The sequence below is a fragment of the Lutjanus erythropterus genome, chromosome 5, assembly GCF_056507025.1.
Source record: "Lutjanus erythropterus isolate fLutEry1 chromosome 5, fLutEry1.hap2, whole genome shotgun sequence".
NCBI classification, from domain to species: Eukaryota; Metazoa; Chordata; class Actinopteri; order Lutjaniformes; family Lutjanidae; genus Lutjanus; species Lutjanus erythropterus.
This window is the reverse complement of record NC_139321.1, coordinates 31,614,108-31,639,375: the sequence shown is the minus strand read 5'-3', so window position 1 is coordinate 31,639,375 and position 25,268 is coordinate 31,614,108. Positions and strand designations below refer to the sequence as shown.

At 37.4% G+C, this 25,268-nt stretch overlaps 3 protein-coding genes across 4 annotated transcripts; 1 reads left to right on the top strand and 2 right to left on the bottom strand.

The window, feature by feature from the left end:
* Positions 1-260: 260 nt before the first annotated feature.
* Positions 261-3,608, bottom strand: LOC146327159 (uncharacterized). Its single transcript, XM_084718293.1, has 5 exons — positions 3,566-3,608; positions 3,098-3,424; positions 2,884-3,009; positions 529-590; positions 261-278 (listed from the first exon to the last, which is right to left on the bottom strand). The coding sequence occupies exons 1-5, from the start codon at positions 3,606-3,608 to the stop codon at positions 261-263; spliced, it is 576 nt and encodes a 191-aa protein (XP_084574419.1).
* A 3,051-nt stretch (positions 3,609-6,659) lies between these two features.
* LOC146327158 (signal-regulatory protein beta-2-like) lies at positions 6,660-9,880 on the top strand. The gene is made up of 6 exons (XM_084718292.1): positions 6,660-6,702; positions 6,867-7,193; positions 8,189-8,545; positions 8,639-8,764; positions 9,346-9,404; positions 9,503-9,880. The coding sequence occupies exons 1-6, from the start codon at positions 6,660-6,662 to the stop codon at positions 9,623-9,625; spliced, it is 1,035 nt and encodes a 344-aa protein (XP_084574418.1). The 3' UTR covers positions 9,626-9,880.
* A 2,019-nt stretch (positions 9,881-11,899) lies between these two features.
* On the bottom strand, positions 11,900-18,641 carry LOC146327157 (uncharacterized). Of its 2 annotated transcripts, XM_084719649.1 has the most exons (6): positions 18,523-18,641; positions 18,017-18,349; positions 17,586-17,930; positions 14,981-15,085; positions 14,800-14,864; positions 11,900-12,907 (listed from the first exon to the last, which is right to left on the bottom strand). In XM_084719649.1, the coding sequence occupies exons 1-6, from the start codon at positions 18,563-18,565 to the stop codon at positions 12,782-12,784; spliced, it is 1,017 nt and encodes a 338-aa protein (XP_084575775.1). In that variant the 5' UTR covers positions 18,566-18,641; the 3' UTR covers positions 11,900-12,781. The 2 variants fall into 2 exon arrangements, with proteins under 2 accessions (XP_084575775.1, XP_084575774.1); XM_084719648.1 differs by lacking the exon at positions 11,900-12,907 and having other exon boundaries at positions 14,810-15,085; positions 18,496-18,624.
* Between the last annotated feature and the right edge of the window lie 6,627 nt (positions 18,642-25,268).

Here is a 25,268-nt window from a genome sequence, read left to right as displayed (position 1 = left end):
AATATAATTGTGAAACCATTGTTTGAATATATATTGTGATATGTCACAAAAAGTATAGACTTTAATAGTCCTATCAAAGTTTTATATGTATTATTTTTTGAATAATTACAGTGAGGAAAGGGTCAATGTGTGGTAAAACATGGAACATAAAGAGCAGGATTGTATTCTACAGTATGATTTGACTTTCATTATCAAACACATAACTCTCAAAGTTAAAGGGGAACCCACAACATTCAATTTTTTATTTACACTGTCAGAAGTCAGTACTGTGGATCAACCTGCAGGTTTGGACATCAATACACATTCACATTCAGCATTTAACTTGAGAATACACACTTTCTTCAGTCTTCAGCTCTTTCTTCTTCCTCCCACTTGTAGCTTTTCTTCCAGAGAAATGCAAAGCAGCATAATTCAGATCACCTCCACCTTCAGTCTGTGCAGCGAATAAAAGGCTCATTAGTCCCTGTCATGTTGGTGCACAGCACTACTTGGAATTATGTAAATAAAGTAACTGGTATCGTCACTTACAATATCATGAACAGTTTGCCGCAAGTTATGATGTCCTGTTTCCAAGGAGACGTCTTCTCGCCCTAAGGATGAATGAAAACAGGAATATCATGTAATTAATCTGACTTTTCAGTAAGGACCCACAGGTGATTCAAGCTGTAATTAAAACAAAAATAACCTAAAAATCATTATTGTTGTGCATTTTCCTCAATTATTGACATTGTGTAAAGTTGATTTTTATGAAGTCTTATACAGGAATTTTTCAGGGTAGGTGTCAGAGTAAGATGACTTTCTACCTTTGTCTTATGGCCACTACATAATGACCTAAAAACATGATGGAAATAATTCACAAAATTTCATAATGGAGGCTTAAAGGCATAATGTCCAACCTTTTCTCCCCCTTAAATCAATGTATAAACTCACATAAACATAATCCCTCTCAATCATCACTTATGATCTACTAGAAATATTAGTGGTCCTGGGGATGAGACTCAACAATCAGTCAGTTCAGATCTATGAACAACTAGAATGCTCTTTGGAATTTCTCATTCATTTGAGCCATATATGACATGTTCAAAAGAGTAAGTACAGTTGTCAACAAATTTGCACAGTGACCTCTTGCTGAACTGGCTCGCTGATCAAAACTGACGAGTTGATTCTCAGTGAAACTGTCAGACTCTTCACAACTTCTAAACATTTTTTCATTGCTTGAGCCACCACATGCAAAATGATCCACTCAAGTCTCAAAATCTATCAGACATATATGTATATTCCATAAATATCTTTGACATGTCATGATTGTGATGGTGAATGAGCTTCCAGGTGACAGTAATGAACAAGGAATGACATGGAGATCATTTTGTGGCAGATTTTCTATATATGACTTTACATGATCAAAGGTAAAATTTCTGTTCACAGTAATGGGGGTAAAATACAAGTAAAAGTTTATCAGCTCTTTGAAACAAGACAGAGTTTATTCATTTATTTTCATATCAACTGTATCAGTCAATGAGAGGGCAAACTCCATTTACCACTACAGCCCACACACATATTCATATCATTTCTCTGTTTACTACAGTATTGTACATTGTTAATTTTTAAACTTTAACCTACTGTTGAAATCTGAATCTAGAGTTCAGTGTGATACGTGACAGTATTCAGCTAGACAAAACTGATCTTCTTGTGTAGTATAGTATGTAATCAGTGTCGACAAAAAAAGATTTATATAGAAGAAACATTTGCGAGGTTGACTGTTACGGTGAAAGTTAAACATTTTGAGCAGTACGGCTCGCATGATGATAAAATAACTTTTCATTTTGGTAGCACTGACCAGTTTCCTGACACAAAAATTAGGTTTTGAAACAGTTGCACCTACAGTTTTGAGAAAGTTAAGCCTGTTTTGAAAAATGCCAAAATGAGCGAGAAAAACTGTAATACAAGGTGTGGATCACCAGGACATGTGGAGTCCCTCAGGGTTCAATTTTTGTGCCACTATTATTCAACCTGTACATGCTCCCTAATGATGTCAAATCATCCATAACAATTTCATTGTGTACCATAGCGAGGCAGACATGTATTCACATTTACCTTGCTCTTTCATCAAGTCACTATGGTCACATAATACTGTAAAGGTAATATTTAATAAGGCACACACAGAGCATCCGGAAATATGGAGATTAAAAATTGTATGGAAATTAAGGCTAAAAACATAAATTAATTGATAATAACTTCTACTGGTATCTATTATTTTATCTCAGAACATCACACTGAGGTTCGTCCTATCCTGTTTTATAACATCGCTCATTTTAATTTCTTTACACTGGCTCTGAGCATGTTTTAGAATAGATTTTAAGATTTTACTGATGCCTTGCTCTCTCATATATCTCAGACCTCACACGTATGTTTCTAGAAATCCTCAGGCAAAGTTCACTTGCCTTTTCCATACACCTGGCTCAAAACTAAAGGAGACACAGCATTTGCAGTCAGAGCTCCGAGACTCTGGAACAATCTGCCTGAGGAAATCAGGTCGGCGGAGTTAGTGATCTTTTTAAAAGCTCTTATTAAAACGTTCTTTTCTTTGGGAATCTTTACTGAGTTTACCTGAGTTTAAACGGTTTGTTGTTGCCTTGTACACTATACAGTATGGATTTTATATACTTGATTGTTTTATCTGTTCACTTTTATATCAGATCATTTTTTTTTAACCTGATGTTTCATTTTGCTGCCCCTCTGAAGCACTTGGCAACATGGATTTCAAAAAGTGCTCTATGAATAAAAATTATTATTCTTCTTATTATTGTTGTTGTTGTTGTTGTTGTTGTTGTTGTTATAATACATTTCAAGTAAAACTATAGGAGTATTCAAATTTGTACTTACCTTTACATTGTTGACACACTGCTCTTTGAGTTTGGTAACAGATGAAAATAATATTTCCAATCAAAGAAATCACCAAGCAGATGATCGTCATCACCAGAGGAGTTAATTCAGAACTTGCTGTTTCCTCTACAACAAGGAAAAAAATTATCAATGATGATTTTATTAACGTGTTATGAACATTACCCCCTGTATTGAAAAGAGATCACGTAATTACCTTTAAATGATAAATAAGTCCCACTCCAAGTACTGTTAATCCAGCCCATGACTGCACAGTGATACATTCCCTCATCCTCTTGACTGGTCCTCAAAATGGTCAGATAGCTGATATTCTCAGAAATGTTTAGACAAAATCTAGATGCTGGAAACTCTGGTTCATACACAGGATTTACATTTCTCAGCTTTGATACAATTAATTTCAGATTATCCCCAGCGTTCTGCTTGTACCAGTAAAGTTTATCAGTGCCGTACTCATGAGAAGACAAAACACATGTGAAGGTCACAGGTTCACCAAGTTGAACTATAGTCACTGGAACCAGCATATCTGAATTAGATGAAAAGAAAAAACACATTTTTTTAAAAAATGACAATTTGAGTATAATGTAAAAGTCACATGAACCACCATACATCTAGTTTGCATGCAGATAGAGAAAATACTTAATTATGAGATAATTAAAGCACTTACATCCTTGATGAAAGAGAAGCAGTGTAACACAGAACACAATCATCTTGACACTGTCTCTTATTAGGAGACTTGTTGGTATTTGAGTGTGTGAAGGCGGTGATATGTTCATGATGGGTCAGCCCATCAGTTGCACCTGATTGGTTATCAGAGAATATACAAGCAAAGGGCATTTCCTCCCACACAAGAGTGGTCTCCCTCTCAACCATTAACAACACTGTTTGATTTGTACAGAGTCGCATTTATCTGAATTCAAGAATTCTTAAACATTTGTGCTCTGTTGGGAATAGTTATCAGTTTGAACAGTTTTTGCCAGTGTATCCCAAAGCTGTCATGGCTAAATCATGAATGTAATGTTACTTCTCCTGCACTGACAGATACGCCAACACCTCCCACTGGCTGTAAGAGTGTACAGCCATGCTAGCAGCACTATAAGGCTGTACATGTGTCAAAGGAACACATCATCACACCTATGTCAAAGAACAGGTTGATTACATAGACTTATAATAGAACTAGATACGACATTGCTGTTCAGCCTTCCCCTCAATTTTTCCCCAGTGCCCACTAGTGGTATTGCAGTGGAAAATTCCTCACTGACCCAAAAAGCATTTTCCCCCATAAGTCACCATTATAAAAGAAACGTCTATAAAACTGTTGACAGGACTTCTGGAATTGCAAACATGGTAAGTTATAACCCTTTCTATTATGAGTTTTTGATCTATGGGATTTTGTCAAATTTTCCTTGAGCCAACAAAAGCTATTTAAATCTTTGACGTCATCGCAAGCAAAGTCAGTGGGCCAAGTGGACATTTGAGAGGGACTGGCCACCAAAATATGATATAGTCAGGCATGTCAGGATAAACAAAATACCAAACTGACTACCACAAAAACAGAGCCCTCAGTCTAGTTAAAGCCACAATAGTGACATTGTTCTCTGGCATCCCGTTAGTTAGTCAATGCACCACTTGGGTTGAGACTGAAATATCGCAATAACTATCGTATGGATTGTTATAAAATTTGATAAAGGCATTCATGTTCTCCAGAGGATGAAGCCTACTGACTTTTCCTCTAGTGTTATGATGTTGCATTATGGTTTTCAGTGAAAGGTCTCAAGAGCTATTGGATTGATTGCCATGAAATTTGGTACAGACATTCATGGCCACTCAGGATGAACTGTAATATCTTTGCAGACCCCATGACAGTTTAGTACCATCATCATGTCAGATTTTTAATGTGTCTGATATATTGGTTTATGACCAAAGAACTACAAACTAAGGACCGAGGACATGTAGTACTTCTGTTTATACTACTAGTGTCTGGAGTCAATTCACAAAGGACTCTTATCACACATGTATAGATAGTGTGCCATAGCTTGTTGTAGTGTAGTATGTTTGTCAACAAACCGTGTACAAATCAGCAAAGTCCCAACAAATCAGCTCTCTGGACAGAGCTTTATACCTTACTATTTACCCTCTGGTAACAAAATTTACGTCATGCAGATCAGTATTGTGGCTAAGACCATCAAAACCAAGAAGTCATGACCAAGACCAGAGTGTATCAAGACAGGGACAAGACTAAAACTTGTGCATGTCTAGCTGGCCTTACTATGTTGAATTACTCAGATTTTGTTAATTTGGTCATTTTTCTTGATTTTTGTGCTTCCAACATAGGCTAAATAGTTTTTGTGCTTATATGCTAGTCTGCACAGGGTCTTTTATTTTGAAAATTGATCAGCTTCAAAGCTGTTTCTGTACCTGACTTCTTGCATTCTCAATCGGCTCTGCACAGGTTTGAACCAGCATCATCTGGGATGTGCTGCAGCATATCTTGTCACGGTTTGGGGTTTGTACTGGTTTCCTGTTTTATTTTGAAGTACCTCCCCTCCTGTTTCTGTTTTCACTTCCTGTCTTTGTCCTTTTCCCTCATTTTTACAATCACACATTGTTTCCACCTGCCCCTAATCGGTTTCCGTTTGTATTTAGTGGGCAATTTGTACTGTTATATCATGTTAAGTGTAGTTGTGAAAAAAAGAAGGACCCCCAAATGCAGGCAAGCAGAGAAAGTTTAAGGTATTTAATAAGAAAAACAAACACAAACATAAATCAGGCTTATGGGAAAACAGGAACAGACACAAGAAAAATTCTAAAATCCAAAACAAGGTTGAAATCAACAAAATCCACAAAAAGACAGAAAGGACTGGGAGACTCAACACTAAGGGCAATAATGAACTGCTGACTAAGGACAGGTGACATGACTAAATGCAAAGGGAAACCAATCAGGGGCAGGTGAAAACAATTAATGATCAAAAAGGACGGTAAAAGACAAAGACAGGGAGCAAAACCAGGCACAAGAGGGAAGGTAAGAACTTCAAAATAAAATAGGAAACCACTAAAAAACCCCAAACAAGTGCTGCAATCAGCTCTGGTGGCTGTGACACTGTGTGTCCAGTGGAATCAAGCCGTGAGAGCGAGGAAAGGCTGATTAAAAATAAGGTGGATTCCAAGACGACACTGACACCTTCAAAAAGTCTCAAGACCAAGACCAGTGTCAAGTAATAAAAAAGTGCTCCAACAGACATTGGGGCACTATCAGAAGTGGGAAATATAAGTTTTTTGATTGTTTTTTTTTTTTTTTTCAAGCCAGTGAGAGGTGCTATCTGCCATCACAGGAGCAGTGACGTCACATCTATGATTAAGGCATAGCAACATACACTTTTTAAGTTGTACATGCAACTGCACAGCATTCTGTATATAAGCAGCATTAATATATGTCAATATAAGAATTACATCTACTAGTTAATCTTAGTGCTGCTGCTGAATAGGGATGCAGCAGGGAAAAACAAAAATTTAGATTTAGATTTGGCACTATATACCACAAGCAATAAAAGTCCCTATGTCAGCTGTAAGTGAGTGCCCCATTCAAAAGACTAGCTTTCACAGACACATTAAGGACAAAACCAGAGTGGCAGGAAATGCATCTGATTGCATATTCTGTGATAACCAATCAGATGCATTTCAAGGTCTAACGTGTCACAGCCACGTCACCGCCTTCACTCACAAAATAGCCAAGAAGTCTCCTAACAAGAGGTAATGTCAAGATGATCGTGTTCTGCGTTACACTGCTTCTCTTTCATCAGGGATGTAAGTTATAATTCATTGAAAGATGACTAAATATTTTCTCATTTATTTGTATCTGCATGCTGGTGGTTCATGTGAATATTGTATGTGCTTTGCATCATTTCAGTTATGATTTAATATTACAGTAAACTGTTATATTAACTGTTATACATTTTAATTTAATCTAGATACGCTGACTCCAGTGACCTCAGTTCAACTCGGTGAATCTGCGACCTTCACATGTGTTTTACCTGATTATGAGTTGAACCGAAGACAACTTCAGTGGTACAAGCAGAGTGCCGGGGATAATCTGAAATTAATTGTGACACAGCGGAAAAATATACATCCTGCGTATGGAGCAGGGTTTTCTGAGTCTAGATTTAAAGTAAACGATGATAAGAATATTACCTCTCTGACCATTTTGAGGACGGTTCAAGAGGACGAGGGAATGTATCACTGTGCTGTCATGGACTGGTCAAGGATTACTTGGATGGGGACCTATTTATCATTAAAAGGTAATTATGAGATCTGTTTTGTACTGTTTTAGAATCACTTTAACCACTTTTAGCCGCACTGTGAATACATTGTTACAAACAATAACTTTACTCAGCGTCATTAAGCATTTTTAAGAGAATTTTCGAACTAAATCTACAATATATCTTAAATGAGAAATCTGTTATATATTTGCTGTAATAAATCATGACAATTGAAATACTTCTCTGCTACAAGCCACAGTGAAACTGTTGAACTTTCTATTCAAGGCTGGAATAACTGTTTCAGTTGCCAGTTATTATTTTCAAAAAGAAAGCTTGTTCAATCAACTGTGGATCCTTATTGAAAACTCAGATCCAGGCAAGAATAACTTTTTTAGTTTTCCCATTTTCACCCACCCATTTCAGTGTTCAAATTAATACCGAATGGTCGCCTATAAGCACCTGAGCAATGAAGCAAGTGGAGCAGCTGCACCCCTACAATTAGACTGGGGGTATCATACGTGTGCTGTTGTATCCTCACTTTTTAATCACGTAACTTGTTTGGATCTCTGGAACTGGAATAAGTTTCCCCAGAGAGTGCAGGGAGCTTAAGTTAACTCATACTGGTGATATGCATATTTTTTGTCTTGTCTGGCAATAATCTTGCACCCTCACTTCTATCTATAACTACTCACCTATGTAGTCACAGAACGAGTAGTGTCTGTTTATGAGTCGTAGAAATCATTAATAATCTCTTAGAAGGCGCAGATGTTAAACACTGATGTGATCAGTCCAAGCTTTATATATTAGGTAGGATTTCAGCCTATTTAATAAACTGTCTCTGGCTCCAACTCACTATTTGGACTGCAGTACTCATTTTTGCATGCCCAGATGCTACTTATTGCTCCTTTAAAGCCCAGTGAGAAGGTTGAGAGGTGTAGTGAAACAACTTCTATTTCTCATCATTTCTGCAGAGTATCATCTCAAATCATTATATGTTATCCTTACACTATATTTCAACTTCATAAAATATGCAGGAAACACTCAGAGGACATCAGACCTTTCTGTTGTTCAGCACCCGGCAGCATCTGTTCCAGTCCATCCAGGGGACTTGATGAATCTCCAGTGTTCAGTCATCACTGACTCTCACAATGAAACATGTCCAGGAGATCACAGCGTGTTCTGGTTCAGAGCCGGATCAAATAAATCTCATCCAAACATCATCTACACTGATGGGAACAGACATGGTGAATGTGACAAGAGATCTGACACTCAGAAAAGCTGCGTTTATCACTTCTCTAAGAACGTCGACTCCTCTGATGCTGGAACTTACTACTGTGCTGTGGCCACGTGTGGGGAGATTTTATTTGGAGATGGAACAAACCTTCAAATCAGTATGATTCTGTTTTCAATATACTGGAGGTGATATTAACTACATGTTAATAACATTATCATTGATGAGTGTTTTTTTTTTCTTTGTTGTCTAGAGGAAACATCAAGTTCTGAATTTATTGCACTGGTGATAACTATCATCTGCTTGATCATTTCTGTTATTGGAAATATTGTTTTCATCTGTAACCGAACTCAAACAGCAGTATGTGAACAGTGTAAAGGTAAGTAATGCTGTCTTATTCTAATACTTTATGGTTTTTTTAAAGTTGGGTGAAATTTGACACAGGGAGTTGGTGTGGGCAGGCATGTCAGAAGGATTTATATAATAATTTAGAGTAATATGTCATGAAGATGCTACAGATTCAGGATGAAACAGTGTCCTGACACTCTGCAGCTGAGACGGATGTTGTTTTAGGATATTTTTATCACAAATTCTTTCCACATTGGCAGCTGTATTTTCCGTCATGTGGTTTAAACTTGTCAAATGACATTAACAATCTATTATTTATGATTGCCTAATCCAGTGTTTACACCACGTACCACCTCAGAAAATATTTGGCTTTACAAGTACCACCATTATACTGACATTGAATATTTTAAATATTTATATTTTTATATATTTGTGTATGTTGTTGTATGTGTGCCTCATTAAATGTTAGCTTAACAGTACACAATTTAATAATTAAGAAAATTCAACAATGATGATTTTGATGTCATTAATTTTAAAATGTAAACCTGTTGAATCATCCTTCTTAAAAAGTGAGAGTAAGCACATAATATTCCTGTTTTCATTGATCACTAGGAACAGAAAGACCCTCTTCACAAGCAAGACATCACAATTCCAGCCGAACAGTACAAAATGTTGTAAGTGATGATACCAGTCATTTTATGTACATAATTCCAGCAGTGCCATATACAAACATGACTATATATAATGAGTTTTTTTTTGGGCTGCACAGACTGAAGGTGGAGGCGATCTGAGCTACGCTGCATTGCATTTCACTGGAAGGAAAGCAACAAGTGGGAGAAAGAAGGAAGACTTGAAGACTGAAGGAAGTGTGTATTCTCAAGTTACATCCTGACAATCTTGTCTTCATGCAAACCTCTGGGTTGGTTATATGACTGAGAGTATAAACAAATTATAAATAAATGTGTTCCTCCTCTAAAGTTGTTGAGAGTGAGCGTTCATACTTAAGGCAACTAAACAGACATAGGTGCACACATGCATAAATGCATATCAAATTTCTCCTTATGTTCTTATGTTACTGTAGCTTGATTCAATCATTATGTGTTCATAGAATATTAAGCAAATTTTACTGCCTTATTGAAATAAAACTTTGTTTTTGCTTGTTTGTTTCACTGAACCTCATGAGCTTATTAAAGGTTACAACCATTTTGATTAATTTCTTTTATGCAAGTGCATTGCTGTTTTTTTCTTATAGCAGACAATAACAGATACATGGTACAATATAGATTTATTTATCATTACATTTTTACAACACAGGGTTGCATAGCGACATTATTTGTAGTTCCCCGTTTCGCTAATCAGAAAAAACAATATTAAACATAAAGTAGCTTGGTTGAATAAATGAAAACGCTGAAGATGAATTGAGTCTTTTAACAGCCTGAGGGAAGTAACTGCTCTTCAGTCTGGTGGTACAGCAGCAGATTTTTGTGTATCTCTTACCACAGAGCAGCAGGAAGCAAAAAGAAAAACACTTAGTGCCTTACTCTGAGAGCAATGTAGCTAAGCACAATCATACAAATTTTTTCAAGGTTTAGGTACAAAACGGACTGGATGCAGGTATCATTTGACTTAAGAGTATAAATATTACTTGATACTGTGTTATTTCAATAGATACATTAAAGCCAGACATTTCCAAATTAAGAATGTCACAGCACAATTTGAAATCTGAAAATCTTATGCAGCTACCCCAAACTTTTAATCACAAATCAACACACAGGACTAATCATACCAAAGATGAGATACAAGAAATGTAATGTGACAAGTCATGACATTCGTGTATGGCTGTAACACCTGTTAAATAAGGTCAGATAAATCAAAAATAACATATAATTCAAATCCCATGTCTTTGTTTTATTAGTTGTGATTACCTTTTTAAAATGCATTATAAATATGTTGTGGTAATTTCAAACCTGAAATTGAAACTTAAAAAGACTTTATTTATTTAATATTCATGATCTCTCAAGGCTCACCTGCAGGGCTTTCAGGGCCCACCAGTGGGCCACGGGCCACACTTTCACTGCCTTAAATGTACTGAGTATCGATGGCCAGCCTTACAGGAAGTTGCTTCTTCTTTTTTGGATGTCACTGAACTCCGCCTCCTGTTTACAGGCTATTTAACTGCAACAGTTAAAGTACACCTTTCAATCATCCTTATTCGTCAGGGCAGAATGAACAGAGATTTTGGCATAATTTTAGCTGTCAATATTTTTTTCATTTATGTTGTTGTCAAAATTTAGTCATGAAATAAAAGAACATCAATGAATACTTCACTGACAAATTTAACACTTTTTGGACTGGTAACAATAAAAGACCGCTCTAAAATGTGCAGTGAAAAAAAGACATTTATTAGGCAGTGAACTATGGATATTTCATATAGGACTACAGGTACCATTTCTCCCCCAGAAGGGCAAAATCATGACCCACCCTACTCTGCGTCTGATTGGCTAGTACTTGTTGCAGTTTGTTCATTAGGTTGGTTAGGTTTAGACATGAGGAGCAACTGGTTCAGGTTAGGGTAAGAATATCAGGGTCAGCCAGAGACAGTTGGGTGGGTCATGATTTTGCCCTGCTGGGGGAAAACGGTATCTGTAGCCCTATGTGACATATCCATAGTTCACTGCCTAATATATGTCTTTTTTTCAAGATAAAACTGCCCATTTTAAAATGTCCTTTTATTGTGACCAGTCCAAGGCACACCTGTGCAATAATCCTGCTGTTTAATCAGAATCTCTATATGCCACACCTGTCAGGTGGAGGGATTACCTTGGCCAAGGAGAAGTGCACACTAACGCAAATTTGTACAAATTTACAAAGAGAAGTTGAGAGAAATAAAACTGTTGTGTGCACAGAAGAAGCCTAATCTATCTTTTTAGGATCTCGTTTCTTAGGAAACCTGGATTGGGTATCGTCTCTTAAACTGTACTAAACTCAGGTTCAGGAACTCACCTCAGAACACAGAGAACAGCAAAAGCAAAAGCAGAGCTTGTGACATGTAGTCTCCAGTCACCAGCACATTACTACATTAGGGAACTAAACAGGTTGTGGTCAGCTTCCAGCAGCTCGTACTTTTCAGCAATCTGAGAGTAACACCATCCAACCACAGTCTTTGGTTTTGTTTTAGTTCATTCTCTCATAAAATATATGCATGTCAGGGCTTTTTCAGGTTTTTCAGGTTTTAAAACACACTGAAAAACTGACACCAGGCATCATTATCAAAGAAACTCAGTTATGAGTAAATAATCACAAAATGTGCAGTATAATATCAAGAACATGGAGCACCGACTTTCTCTTTAATTGGAATAAACATGTCTTACATTCATATTACATTCAGATTCTGACTATTCAAGATAAATCTAATACAAAATAATGATAGTAAAACAAAGCAATAAAAATAATAAATATATATTACTGTATCAACTAGGCAACATAACCAAACATAAGTGTTGTCTCTTTCCTAAACTAATTTCTCTGGTAATGATATTAACAACAACATTACTTAAAAAAAAGATTGTTTAATTTACCTGAACAGAAATAACAGCTGCATGAAAATGGTTTGTGACTCATTCTTGAGAATTGGGACAAAACCGTACTTTCAGGGGGTTTTGATTTTTACTCTACAATTATGCTGGGAAAATATATTTTAAAAGCTCAAACTTTTGGCTTTTTAATTTTGTGAACAACTTTAAAGGCCCAACATTTTCGTTAAAAAACTATTTTAAAACAAAGATGATATTTTAAATCTATGTTATCAGTAGGTATTGTTAGTTTTAGATTTTGGAGGACACATTTTTAATTGTTTGCAGTTGTGATTCTTGTCTGTGGGTAAACATAAATAACACATATTTTATATGTGTAAATACTTAAATAATAAAGTTTCACCACAAAATTTGAATTAGAGTTTTGAAATTAATAATTTTGATGGCTTTTTTGGTAGGACATGATTTGCCCAAATTCTCAAGAACAGGTGTTGTACATACTAGATGACAGCACTTCATTGACAGCCTCTCATGCCAGAATACATGCAGTCCTCTGGTATGTCGCTGGTGTTCATCCACCTCTCTCTCTGTCTTGAGGGGAAATCCAGTGCTACATAGTTCAGTGCCACCGCTTCACCATCCTGGAAATGATCATTGTGATTGTTAGATGTTAGAACTGCAGCATCACAAACAATTAGTACTGGATTGGTTTATCATTAAAGATTAAAAGCTGTAATATCCAATGTGCTGTAAAGGATCCAAAGATGGCTGTTCTACATACTAACCAAGTCATCAACACGTTCCCACGCCCAACTACTCAAATAGAGCAAGACTCCCTAAATGCGTGGCTCAACTGAGACTGAGCACAGTCTCCCAGCTTTTGTTGCTAAAACATGGTGGATTAGAAAGCTTAAAAAAAAACAAAGCAAATAACAAAACGATTGTTCTTAAGAATGAATCCAGTCTTTAGGATGGCCCTTTATATTGGGGCGGTGACATGCAGAAGTTGTGTACCTATCACAGAAGATAATGGGGGGAGAGCAATGTTTCTGGTCAAGGCATGTCCTTAAAAAAAAAGTAAGGTGTGTAGGTCTGCCAGCGGCTGTTCTCACCACTGTTCAACTGCCACAGTTCTTTATTTTGCTCTTAGAAATCTTCAGATCCTCTGGTATCACAAGACTCAATGGGAGCTCAGTCAGTGGCCCTATGCTTCAGTCAGTGTCAGTTATAAGTAATGTGGATATAAGCATTAATTAACATGGAAAGTCCAATTAGGCTTTCAAACTAACAGCACAAAAACTACTTGGTTAGGTTTAGACAATAAAATTACTTGGTTAGATTTACAAAAATATCATGGCTTGGGTTGAAATAAGTAACTTTGTTATGTAGGTTATTTAATGTACTGTAACTTACATTAAATAACAAAAGAAATTGTCATTGTCATTTTAATAGGGGTGTGATCATTCACTCGTGCATCCGATGCATCAGGTGTAAGATGCAATTACATTGATTCAGGCCGCCTGTATCAATAAACACCTGAACATGAATCAGTAAAAAATCAATGCAGTACTAGCATATTGATACCTTTAGAATGTGCATATGTTTCATTTTTGCATCACTGAACTGCCGCTGTAACTTTCCACTATTTTCTCTCCCACCCCCCACCCCCCTCTGCCTGCACCGCTCTCGCTGGACACGTGCTGCCTCACTCGCACAAAACAAGTGCTCCCCACTTCACCTCCTATCTCGCCTCTTCATTTCCTCAACACAGACAGTGAAAGAACGGATGTCGCACCGCCAAACCAGTTTCTCGACCCACAGAGACACGTGTTAGTGGGAGAGCAGGTCACACGTAGCATCACTGTTCCTCCACGCCCCACTTCCTCCACACCATCAAATTCAATCAAAACCACAGCACTCTTCATGTGAAACGGGGTAACATATCATGTTACTGCAAAAATGCATTTAGAACATTTTTAAAGTATGGATGTGAGGACATGAACCCCAGTCTCCTGGGAGAGAGTCTTTGTTTCATCCATCCATCCACCCCACCTTCTCTGTACACAGACTTTCTTGCTCTTTACACTACCTCGCCTGACTGCGATGGCATGTCAGAACAAAACTCAGGAGAGAAGCGGGCTGAATTTTTTTTTTTAACCTAGATGAGATTTGAATGAGTTAGTCTAGTGTTTTGTTGAAGTAAGGTTAAAAACAGAATGAATGTGGCTGTCAGGAACTATCAAATTCTCTGCTTCTTCTGCTTCTATTGTTATTACTGCAGCAGTTCAGCCTAAATCATCTCACCCAACACAACAACTACAGAGCTCCTCTGGTGAGTTTACTCCTAATCTGTGTTTGTCTGTGTTTGTTGGGATTTTTGGATGGTATGGCAAAAAGCCAAAGAAGATTTCCTGCTTCCCATACAAAATGATTATGAACTGCCCAGCTTGTCTTATACATATTGACATATATCCAGTGTGGAGTAGTATTATGATTCAGGTCATGCATTAGATGATAGTTGAATTACATTTACCATGTAATTTGATTGATCCTCAGTTGATCTGTCGTGTTCAGCGTGATTGGAAGCGATTACTCCTCCTATGTTAATGAAATAAAAAATTAAAAATGTAATAAAAAGTATAAATGTTGGCACCTGAGTTGAATAATGTTGCAAAAGTTGAAAAAACACACATACACATGCTCAATGAACCTACCTCTACAAACCTGTTGATTACTGGAGATAATTAGAGCAACAATCACAATCAAACAGCAGACCAGCAGGTTCCCAAGCACAATGACAAATGGCCACAGATCTTGTCCTGGAATGAAAAAAAAAAGAGAGACACTTAACTGTATTCACATCATGCTCTCACTCTCTCTCTCTCAACTACATTCACTACATACACTTACTACAAAAAAGAGCTACACTACTCCTGTAACAAACAATATGAGGTGATGGTATTGTTGAAACTCTTACACTTCAGCATTTGAACATGGTGTGGTTTTGTGGGCTGCCATATGAGTGAAGAAAAAAAAATGTGGCTACTATTGATGGTAGCTTGGCTATTTAAAATCTGGGTGTGTGCAGGACGTCCTGTGTAGTGTGGCCAGTCAGTGCTCTGGTGTGTTTTCATGTCACCTTGGAACCTTAACAGAGGTGATACCAAATAAAATAGTAGGTACCAGGTACTATTCGTAATGGAGAAGAAAAACAAAAGTGAGAAAAATTGAATCGAGTCATGGAAATGCAGTTGAAGTACAGCTTCACAGAACTGCTGACTTGGCTTTAGACCCCCAATCTTCTTTAGTTTCAATTTCTAATTCAATTATGCAGTTTTTTTATAAATGTTGTATAAATAAATGTTAGGTAAAATATGCAGGATTGTTTGTAACACACTATGCAAAATTGGCTCCTCGGCCCCAGCTCAACAAATGAGAGAGAGGGCGAGAGACATAGTGGGTCAAGTAGGAGAGGGAGTACCGTCAGCAAGAACAAAGCAGTGAAACAGAAAAACATTTAATTTTTGATTGTTTCACTGCGATTACTAAAACAGAAACAAACATGTCCACAGCTCTGCGCAACACCAGACTTTGTGTGAACGCAGCCGAAGTGATCCTGTCTGCTCTGCCTGTGTGTGTGTCTGTGTATGTGTGTAAGACTTCTTCTTCTTCTCTCACCGACAGAGAGGGGAGGAAAGAGGCAGGGAATGTGATCTAATCATTCATCGCTATGCTTTCATAGAGTCCTGACCTCATAACCTGGCTGGGAGCTAGATGCCTTTTTTTTCATGAAAATTCTGCATATTAGGCCTTAAAACATGATAGTCAGGCACTAAAATTAAATTAACACAACTAACCTGTATGTACTTTTCTTTACCATCAAACATTTTTTTTAAAAGGAATGATAGCGTAGGCAAAAGTTTGACAATTAAAGACAGTAATACAGAAGACCTCTATAATGCCAATAAGGATGTCAAAAACTGGTTGATTTAATACTATAGTCATTTTCTAGGCCGTAGCTTGTGGCAATTTTCTATCAGATTGGATTTGGATATCACTGACACAGTCAAACAAAAATGATCATATAAACTGCAGAACAGAGCGTGAGCAGCAGATAGGAAGGAGCCTCAATGGGACAGCAGAGAGCACCGCAGGAAATGGAGAGAAAAGGCACACAGAGAGAAAGAACAAAGGGAGGAAGAGAAGTGTAGGCAGCCAAACTCTACCCATGAAAGGACCGTACTACAAATGCACTGCACAGGTTTCCAGTCCACCTTACATATCCGACACAGGGCTGTCACAATATCAGATTTTTCTGATCATCTTGGTCCAAAATATTCAGAATAATATTATCACGATATCCACAGAAAATTTGAAAATGCCATTAGGCAAATTCATCTTTAACCTTGTTTATTGCGCATTTTTGTAGCTTTTTTTTTTTTAGCAAATAATTACACTCGGAATATGAGTACAGGGAGAGAGAGGGAGACAAAGCAAAAACAGAATGAAACATAAAGGATTTACCATAAGAGCATACAGCATGTTTAAGGGGCGCTGGATTATTTACACAATAGGATTGAAACTAATCAACATTTTTATTGTCAGTTGATCTATCGATTGTTTTCACGATTAGTTGTTTGGTTCATAAAATGTTAGAAAAGGGTCAAATATGTCAATCAGTGTTTTCCAAATCCAAACATGTTGTTCTAAAATTTCTTATTTTGCCCTCAACTCAAAGATATTAGTTCACTGTCACAGAGGAGTAACGAAACCATTAACTATTCACATTTTGAAAGCTGAGATCAGAAAATTTTTGTTTTACTCAAACTGCTGCTAACTGATTATCAAAATAGATGGCAATTAATTTAATAATTACATCATAATTGATTAATTGACTAATTGTTATAGTTTTAATCATATGTATGTTATTAATATGACATCAATATTCCCTTTTTAAATATCACATTATTTTCAATATCATGTCACCCCTACCTGTACATAAACTAATTCAGTGGCTCCAAGCCTTTGGGCTTTGTAATGCTGGGACCACAAACTCAACGCCTCTCATCAAACAGTATTTCTCATTCTGAGCATTGTGAGCAGGTCTAATTTGAATCATTTTAGAGGCCTGAAGAGGTTAAACTATCCAGCACATTACAAGATAAAAGGCAAGGACAAATGTCCTGAAAATAAATAATTTAATGCAGCAGAAGAATGATTTTGTTTCTCTTTCCTCTCAACAACACTACGTAGAAAGCAACAGATTAGTTACAAATAAAGATGCATTATGATTTTTAAAAAAAAGACTTTAAAACATACTTGTGTCCACTTTAGTTCCTCCACCAAACAGGATCTCTCCACATGTGACCACAGCACAGTAGTAAGTCCCAGCATCAGAGGAGTCTCTGATAGTTTTGAACAGACTGTAGGTACAACTTCTTCCCTCTTCTTTATCTCTCCTGTTCCTGTGAGTGTAAATGATGGCTGGAGATTCTTCTGATCCAGCTCTGAACCAGTACACGTCATGTTCACCTGGACACTGATCTGCGTTTTCTTGGCTATTGGAGAGAACTGAACACTGGAGAGTTGTTGAGCTGCCCGGCTCGACTGAAGCTGTGTCTGGACTTTGCATCACATAGACAGAGTTCTGCAGATTGTTGTGATCTGTTTGATTCACAAAAAGGCAGAAATTAATTAATGGATTGTTCGGGTTTTGACACAGACATAGTAATGAAATGAAAATACTTTACCATTCACAGCTAAAACTGTGCCATTTGTAAATTTCATCACATATGCTGCTCCTGCTTGACAGGCATAAGTTCCTTCATCTTCTTTGCTAACATTTTTGATGTTAAGAAAATACAGAGCATTCACTCTTGTCATATTAAATCTTGAGTTGTTAAACTGTCCTTGAAGGGATGTTTTGTAAAGACTTCCTGCTGCAACGGTTTGGACCATATATCCAAACCTCAGTTTATACCAGTAAAACAACACGGTGTCATCCCCATGGATTGGACATGTCAGAGTCACATTATCACCAGGTGCAGCCACAATCACAGGGATCTGGTGAGGAATGGTTTGAGCTGTAGAGAAACAACATTTTTTTACCAAACAATACATGTGTAAAAGAAAGCCTATTTGTCTACACAAATTATTAATTTAAACCTTTGCACGGCTTAACATGTTTTTGCTATCCATTTACATAAACTATACCTACGGTAGCACTCACTTAATGGTAGACAAGAAGTGCACTTACACACTGTACTGAGGAGAATCAAAGCAGCCAGTCCTCCGATCATTGTGGTATAGCACCCTTCTCTTGCACAACTGATGTCTTCCCACTCGAATGGAAGATCTAGTCACAAGGTGATCAAGGCTTTCAAAGACAGAAATCATACTGATTGGCTGAAACACAGAAAATGCACTTCCTGTTAAATTTTGCAAGTCTATGACCCATTTCCAATCAATCTGAGCTGCGTAGCTTGGTGTTTTTTACAAGTAATGCTCTAACAACACAATCATGACAGAAAAACTGAATATGTATAATTTTATGTAGTTAAACAGTCATACATAAAGTTAGACTTGTGCTTTAAAACTGTTTTAGTTTCTTCACGATGCCCAATGTGTGACATTATAAGCACATAGCACATTCTTTTTCTGTATTTCACATGCAGATTACTAATTGGCATTTGTATATTTATCAGATGAACATAAATGGACAGCTTCACTATTTACTGAATGTTACTGACTGTTTCAAAGACATTACAGTTGCTTCAAATGTTGCGTCAGCCTCAGCAGCCCCCCCATGCCGTTCAATCCAGCCGATGGAAACTTTGAAACTTTCTCCTCTCCCAGGCTCGCTGACCATTCTTCCACCTTCTCTCTCACCAAGTGCCCACTCAAGGGGGCTTTATATGTCAGGTCATTTTCAATCCACTTGACGAGGGCGCCTTCAACCACAGGTGCTTTCCCTGTGCACGTACATTTTGTGTCTCCTTTGCCAGCAGCCATGACTGTTTCTTGTCGTTTGAGTGACTACCCGAGGTTGCATGAGGAACACAAATTTGCACTGCTGCATCTCGTTGGCTCATTTTTGGCAGTTTGTTATAAATTGTGAGTGAATAATCACTTTGCTTTTTTCTCAGTTCGATGTGTACACATTGAAATCTACCTCTCGTGGTTGGTGAGTCACAATTTTTGAAAAAACAATATGAATCTTATAAACTATATAACCCACACCGACAGCTGACTCCTCACTCCTCTCAACTGGCCAGTGGGGATCGCAAGTCATCAACAACTGCTGGTCTAAAACAAGTCTTGCGTACTAGCAGTGTTAGGGAGTAACTAGTTACATGTAATAAAATACATGCATACAAAATGGATATAGATTGAACTACCAAAAGGTACCTGAAGCAGTTAAAGTTAAATTCAGTGTGATCAAGTATAACATTAAAGCACTGTTTACATATTAATGTATCAATTATGATGATCCAGTAATTCAGTATAACTTATATAGTATAATATATCTTTCCAATTCTTGCACTTTTACTTTTACTTTATACTTATTTTTAATGCAGTTACTCATAACGGAGTACTTTACAGTGTGATATTGTTACTTTTACGTTTACAAAGATAAATTAAGAAGAAAGAAAGACCTAGTCAATGATGTGATGTGTGAAATTTCTCAAGACATTGCTGTGAGTAAGAAGGTGTTGCAAGTCGAAAGTGGCCACTTCCAGTTAAGGTGACAGGACTCATTTACAGTGAAAACAGCATTCATCGTTTGTTCAAGGAGACTTAAGCCGGATGTCAAGCATAACTTCTGCCACCTTCCTTTGATCTATGCAGAGATCAAAAACTATGATCTCTGAAGCCACATAGAATACAAACACCTAATTCATTGATTCTACAGTCATCATGTTTCACCTAACTTCATTTTTGCAGCCAGGTATTAAAAGGCCGTTTACAGAAAAAGCCACAAGGTCTCACACTATCCTCTGAGAGGTGAGATGTGGTGGTGGAGGGCAAAAAAAACACACCACAAGTGCAGAGATTGTCCAGAAAGAGGCTAACTTCTGCAGATGTATGCATTATGCCACTTAATGTAGCAGTGTGGAACACAGCTTAGGCCTGATGATGACTTGAGCGATATATTTCATAATCAATAATCTGTCAGTCAGTTTGTCAGTCCACCACTTTGCTCGAGACAGAAACATATTAACAGTTATTAGACAGACTGACATCACATTTCAGACAGAAATTCATGGTCCCAACAAGATGAAACTTGCCAACATTGGTAGCCACCTGATTTATCATCTAGTATCACCTGCAGCTCAAAGTTTTCACTTATCAAGTATCTCAAGATCTACTGGATGGATTGACCATAAATTTTGTGCAAATGTCCCCAGAAGATGAATCCTAACTAATCCTAGTTGTAATGTTGACCACCCGACCTTCCCCCTCGCACTGCCATGAGGTTTACATTTGTTGCGTTGAGTGAAATATCTCACCCATTGGATGGGCTGCCATGAAATCTGATTCCCTGACTTTTGATCCAGGTTGCACCACCAAATGAAAATAAAATAAATAATATAAATAGTAATATAATAAGTTACTTGTATAGTACTTTTGTGTTAAAGTAATGACATTCCAATCAGCTTCAGTTTTACTTTATGTTGTATAATAGAAACTTTTAACATGCTAATATGGTAAACTACAATTGTGAACATGGTAAACATTATATTTTGTAAACATCTACGTGTTAGCATTGTCACTGTCAGCAATGTTAGCCTGCTGACATTAGCATTTAGCTCACCACTGTAACAGTACAGTACAGTCTCACAGAGATACAAGCATGGCTGCAAACTCATACTGCATTGTAATGGACTGTTATTTCAGGTACTGAGTTTTCTATAATGTCTGTGAACGTGTTATTTCCAGTGAAGTTGTGGGTGCTTAGAGGCTGTGAAACCTGTCGGTCATACCAGCTACCTATGAGTTCCAGTGATTTTCTAATCTCATTGATTTACAAAGTTGCTTTGTTGTTCAGCTAAAGTTAGCTATCATTAGCAGACAAACTATGTGAAAGTTCTTGTACTGAAACTAAATGATTTTAGATTACATGTTTTCCAACAATTTGGGCTTTGGGGAAACTGTCCAGTATTTTCAAGTCCAGCTGCAAGTCTTTTTTGATTTTGTCAAGTCTAAAGTCATAGAATTTGTGACTCAGGTCTGACTCAAGTCCAAGTCATTTCACTCAAGTCCACACTTCTGTTAATTACATAACAAACTTCACTGGAGGGATATGATATAATGTGCCATAACACACTAGACTTCATCCCCCGTCAAACACATACTCAGACCAACCTGAAGCAACATGTTCAGCCTCAAGCCTCACTGGCTTTTCACCAGCAAACACTTGTGATGATATAATGCACCACCACATGGGAAGAAAGAAAAAATAACATATACTCCATTCCTGAACCTAAAAAAAACTATATTTATCAAACATGTTAATGAGTTCTTGACTTTCCTCTTTTCTTTGGGCCGTTGTCTTGATGTGAATTTGGTGAGACTTGGCAGTCTCCTCATGATAATAGTTACTTAATTTACATGAACTGGGAGCTACGTTTCAGATTATTTTTCCTGTATCAATATTTAGGATTTTTTTAGAACAACTCAAAACTGCTTCATGTTGTTTAAACAGAAATCGTATTCCCGTAAACGACAAAAGCATTACAAGTGTGTTTCAGTTGAGTCTTCCTTTTGAAACAGAGTGAAACAAACACATAGACCTGAGAGACGAGTTCCTCCCCACACCTACAGTAAAAGCACATCAGGTAGCCAGCGTTACGCTTTGATGATAAAAGTTCAGTAAGCACATGTCCGTTGGTGGGCTTTACCACTTCAGAGAAGTGGTGTGCTCAGCTGTGCTCATCTCAGGAACTAAAAGAGGCGAGGTCTTACATAAGTCAGTCTGAGCTTAAGTAACACATTTCAATCTGTCTTTACTTTGAAAACATATATACCGCCAATGCATAATGATAAAATTGACATTTTCCATACACACAACTATCAATTCTCCTGCAATAATGAATTTAGGAATAATAAATACCTTTAATTGATCTATAGTGAAGGAAAGCACACAAGAGTTCAAGACCAGTACTTATTCCGATCTGTGAGTTCAAATTACACTTATTTTATTGTGTATACACAGTCATGAGCGACAAAACTACTGAAGCGGACCTGGATGAACTAGTGGCCTTGTATACCAAAACCTTTCAGTATTTAGTCACATTAGAACAAACTGGTGTGAATTTGTGCTCAAGAGTTATTTTAAAAAGCACTAATTTTGCCACAAGTGTGCAAAGACAAAGCAAACATCAGTACAGTTGCAAGATATTGCATATTTCATCCTGTTTTTAACTGAGTGAAAACTGTAAGAGGCTTGGAAATGCTAACAATAGATATTCGCATGCAACTACCTAAAAATAATACCTTTTTAGTTTCTCAGCACTGTGGTATTTGCACGTCAATACCCGTGAAATAACAAGCAAAGCCACAAGCAGCAGTTAGGCTGTGAGATGTAGGCTGTGGCTGGCCATTTCTGTGCTTTTGACAGACCTCCAGGCGTGTTTACTCAGAATGCACACGGCTTTGGGCCTAAACAGGATATGTAGTTACGATTCATGAAGCCTCTGCAGGCTAAATTTAGCGAATATGGTTAACCTGATAGTTCTGAGTTCTGTCTTCTCAGATAAGCGTTAGTTTGCTTCAGCCATTGTCTAAAAAATAAAGTACTAACCACTCAAGCCCATGCAGCCACAATTGTTTTTAAATAGTAGACTGTTAATCATTTTACAACTTTGATTGAATTGTTTTAACCAAGTTTTTTATGGTATATTTTGTGACATTTAAGGTTTATGTGATCAAAGTCCTAAATTAGAGGTCATTTTACATGATTAGATAACAACAGATTGAACTTAATATCACTGTGGGCTAACTCAATGATGTTCACTATCTACTGTAACGTGGCATCAGGTTTGCACACCACCAGAAGTTTGTCTTGCATGTGGTTGAGCGGCTAAGAAAGGGGACAAGAACACTGATTCTGCTAACTAGGCTGAATGCTGGCTGGTTTCATCAGTGGTGGGTATGGGGGACATAAAAGACAATTTTCAGACCAGTCAAACCAGACATTTGGTTCAGCCTGACTCTGAACATCTTTTGATGTCACAAGTGACATGTTACACTGACATTCAGCATTTGATCCAGTTCATCATCAAAGCAGTAAAAAACACACACCCTTTAATGACTAGTTTCATTTACTTTTCTGCAACATTAAAGTGGGTTTCAAGATAGACATAGGAAAATATTGATGGCTTCAAGCTCAAGGTTGTAGATATGTCTTTAAAACTTTGTGTTGAAAGGATTCTATTATGCTTTCCCTTACTTTCTGTTATATAAATGTATATAAAAATAATTTCCTTGGGTAAAAGGTTCAAGTTTCAGACTACTCTGAATTCAACATTTCCAGCGTTTTGGGGTTTTTTTCTACTATTTATGACAAGTTGATATCAGATCATTGTGGGTTGTGTTCGTGTTCAGTTTGTCTCACAGAAAGTTCTTTTTTGGTTGTGAGGGAAAGTTACATTCTTTCTATTTTTCCCTCTGCCCTGCGGTTGCACAGCTCTCTGAGATTCTGCTGGACAGATATCTTTACTTCTTACCAAAGTGACTGATAACTACAGCTACTACTTAGCTGTGTACTCCCCCCGTGTTTTGAGCTCCCAGTCTGGACAGTCAGCTGCACTGCTAACTAAGCTAACCAGCAGTTAGTCACTAAAGTAGCCAACTAAAACTTTGTCCATTAGCAAACTTCATTAATTAGTTGAGGCAGACCATCTGGAGGACATCAGAGTGAAGAACAGAAAATACTTTCTCTATCAAATATGATCCAGTTTCACCAAAATCAGTGCATAAAGTTCTTAAATGTATGTGCTTGTGAACAGTGCTCAGGTATGCCCTCCAAAACACTCCAGCTGCCAGCGCTCTAGCTGCCTCTGTTGTTTTTACAACCTAATTATTGCCTCATTTATGGTCTGATAAAAAGTAAAATCATCAGGTGTCCTATCATTATTTGTCATGCCAAGACAATAAACACTGAGGCAAAGCAGTCGGAGGATGTCACAGGGAAGACCAGATAACATTTTGTCCATAAAATATAATCCAGTTTCATCAAAATCAGTGAATAAAATTGTTTTTGTACGGTAGTCCCAACAGTCCAGACCCCAGACATTTGTGTGATGCAGACATGTGATGCTCACATACAGTGAGTGCTGCCCCTCAGGGGGCTTCTGAAAAGTTGGCCAATCAGACGAAAGGAAGGGGGTCTTACAGTATGTTCACAATACCAGCAACACAGCTAAAAAACATGGCCAGCTACACTGTCACAGAGTTGCAAGTTATGTGCTGCTTAATGCTTGTTGATTTCAATGAGAGCTCGTGTGTAGAGTCACCAAACATGGATCATCAAGCTTCATTTTTTGTTGATGTTGCAGTATGGGGAGCCAGGACACGATGTGTTGAAACAAAGACATATGATTGGTTGACACGTCACCACATCATTGGAGCGTTTCTGGCTTCATATCGACATTCATTGAAAATGACTTGTAGCCTGATGCTTTGTCGTCAGTAATTTGAACATACCATTAAAGAGACAGAAACTAAAATGGCTTGTTTCACACAGGGAGTTGAAGTAATTAAAAGCTTCAACAGCCAGTGGCCGGGCTGCTTGATTCGATTAATGAGCTTTAGAGGCACTGGTAGGTAAATTGTGTTACCACTGAACAAAGCCAGGGTAGATGTTTCCCTCTGTTTCCAGTCATTGTGCTAAGCTAAGCTAACTAGCTGCGGGCTGTAGATTAATGAAAGGCATGAAAGCCTCAATCTTCATCAGCATCAAATCCCTGCAAGACAGCAAATAAACATTTTCTGCATTTT

What these genes read in the sequence shown, in the direction of transcription:
- LOC146327158 (XM_084718292.1), top strand. Translation starts at nt 6,660, where the DNA reads ATGATCGTGTTCTGCGTTACACTGCTTCTCTTTCATCAGGGAT. An exon ending in GACCTATTTATCATTAAAAG is followed by an intron (nt 7,194 to 8,188) that starts GTAATTATGAGA and finishes TAAAATATGCAG; the next exon opens with GAAACACTCAGAGGACATCA. An exon ending in TGGAACAAACCTTCAAATCA is followed by an intron (nt 8,546 to 8,638) that starts GTATGATTCTGT and finishes TTTGTTGTCTAG; the next exon opens with AGGAAACATCAAGTTCTGAA.
- LOC146327159 (XM_084718293.1), bottom strand. Translation starts at nt 3,608, where the DNA reads ATGATTGTGTTCTGTGTTACACTGCTTCTCTTTCATCAAGGAT. An exon ending in GACTTATTTATCATTTAAAG is followed by an intron (nt 3,010 to 3,097) that starts GTAATTACGTGA and finishes TCCTTGTTGTAG; the next exon opens with AGGAAACAGCAAGTTCTGAA. An exon ending in AGTGTGTCAACAATGTAAAG is followed by an intron (nt 591 to 2,883) that starts GTAAGTACAAAT and finishes ATTCATCCTTAG; the next exon opens with GGCGAGAAGACGTCTCCTTG.
- LOC146327157 (XM_084719649.1), bottom strand. Translation starts at nt 18,565, where the DNA reads ATGATCGGAGGACTGGCTGCTTTGATTCTCCTCAGTACAGTGT. An exon ending in AGGAACTAAAGTGGACACAA is followed by an intron (nt 15,086 to 17,585) that starts GTATGTTTTAAA and finishes TTTTCATTCCAG; the next exon opens with GACAAGATCTGTGGCCATTT. An exon ending in TAATCAACAGGTTTGTAGAG is followed by an intron (nt 14,865 to 14,980) that starts GTAGGTTCATTG and finishes TCATTAACATAG; the next exon opens with GAGGAGTAATCGCTTCCAAT.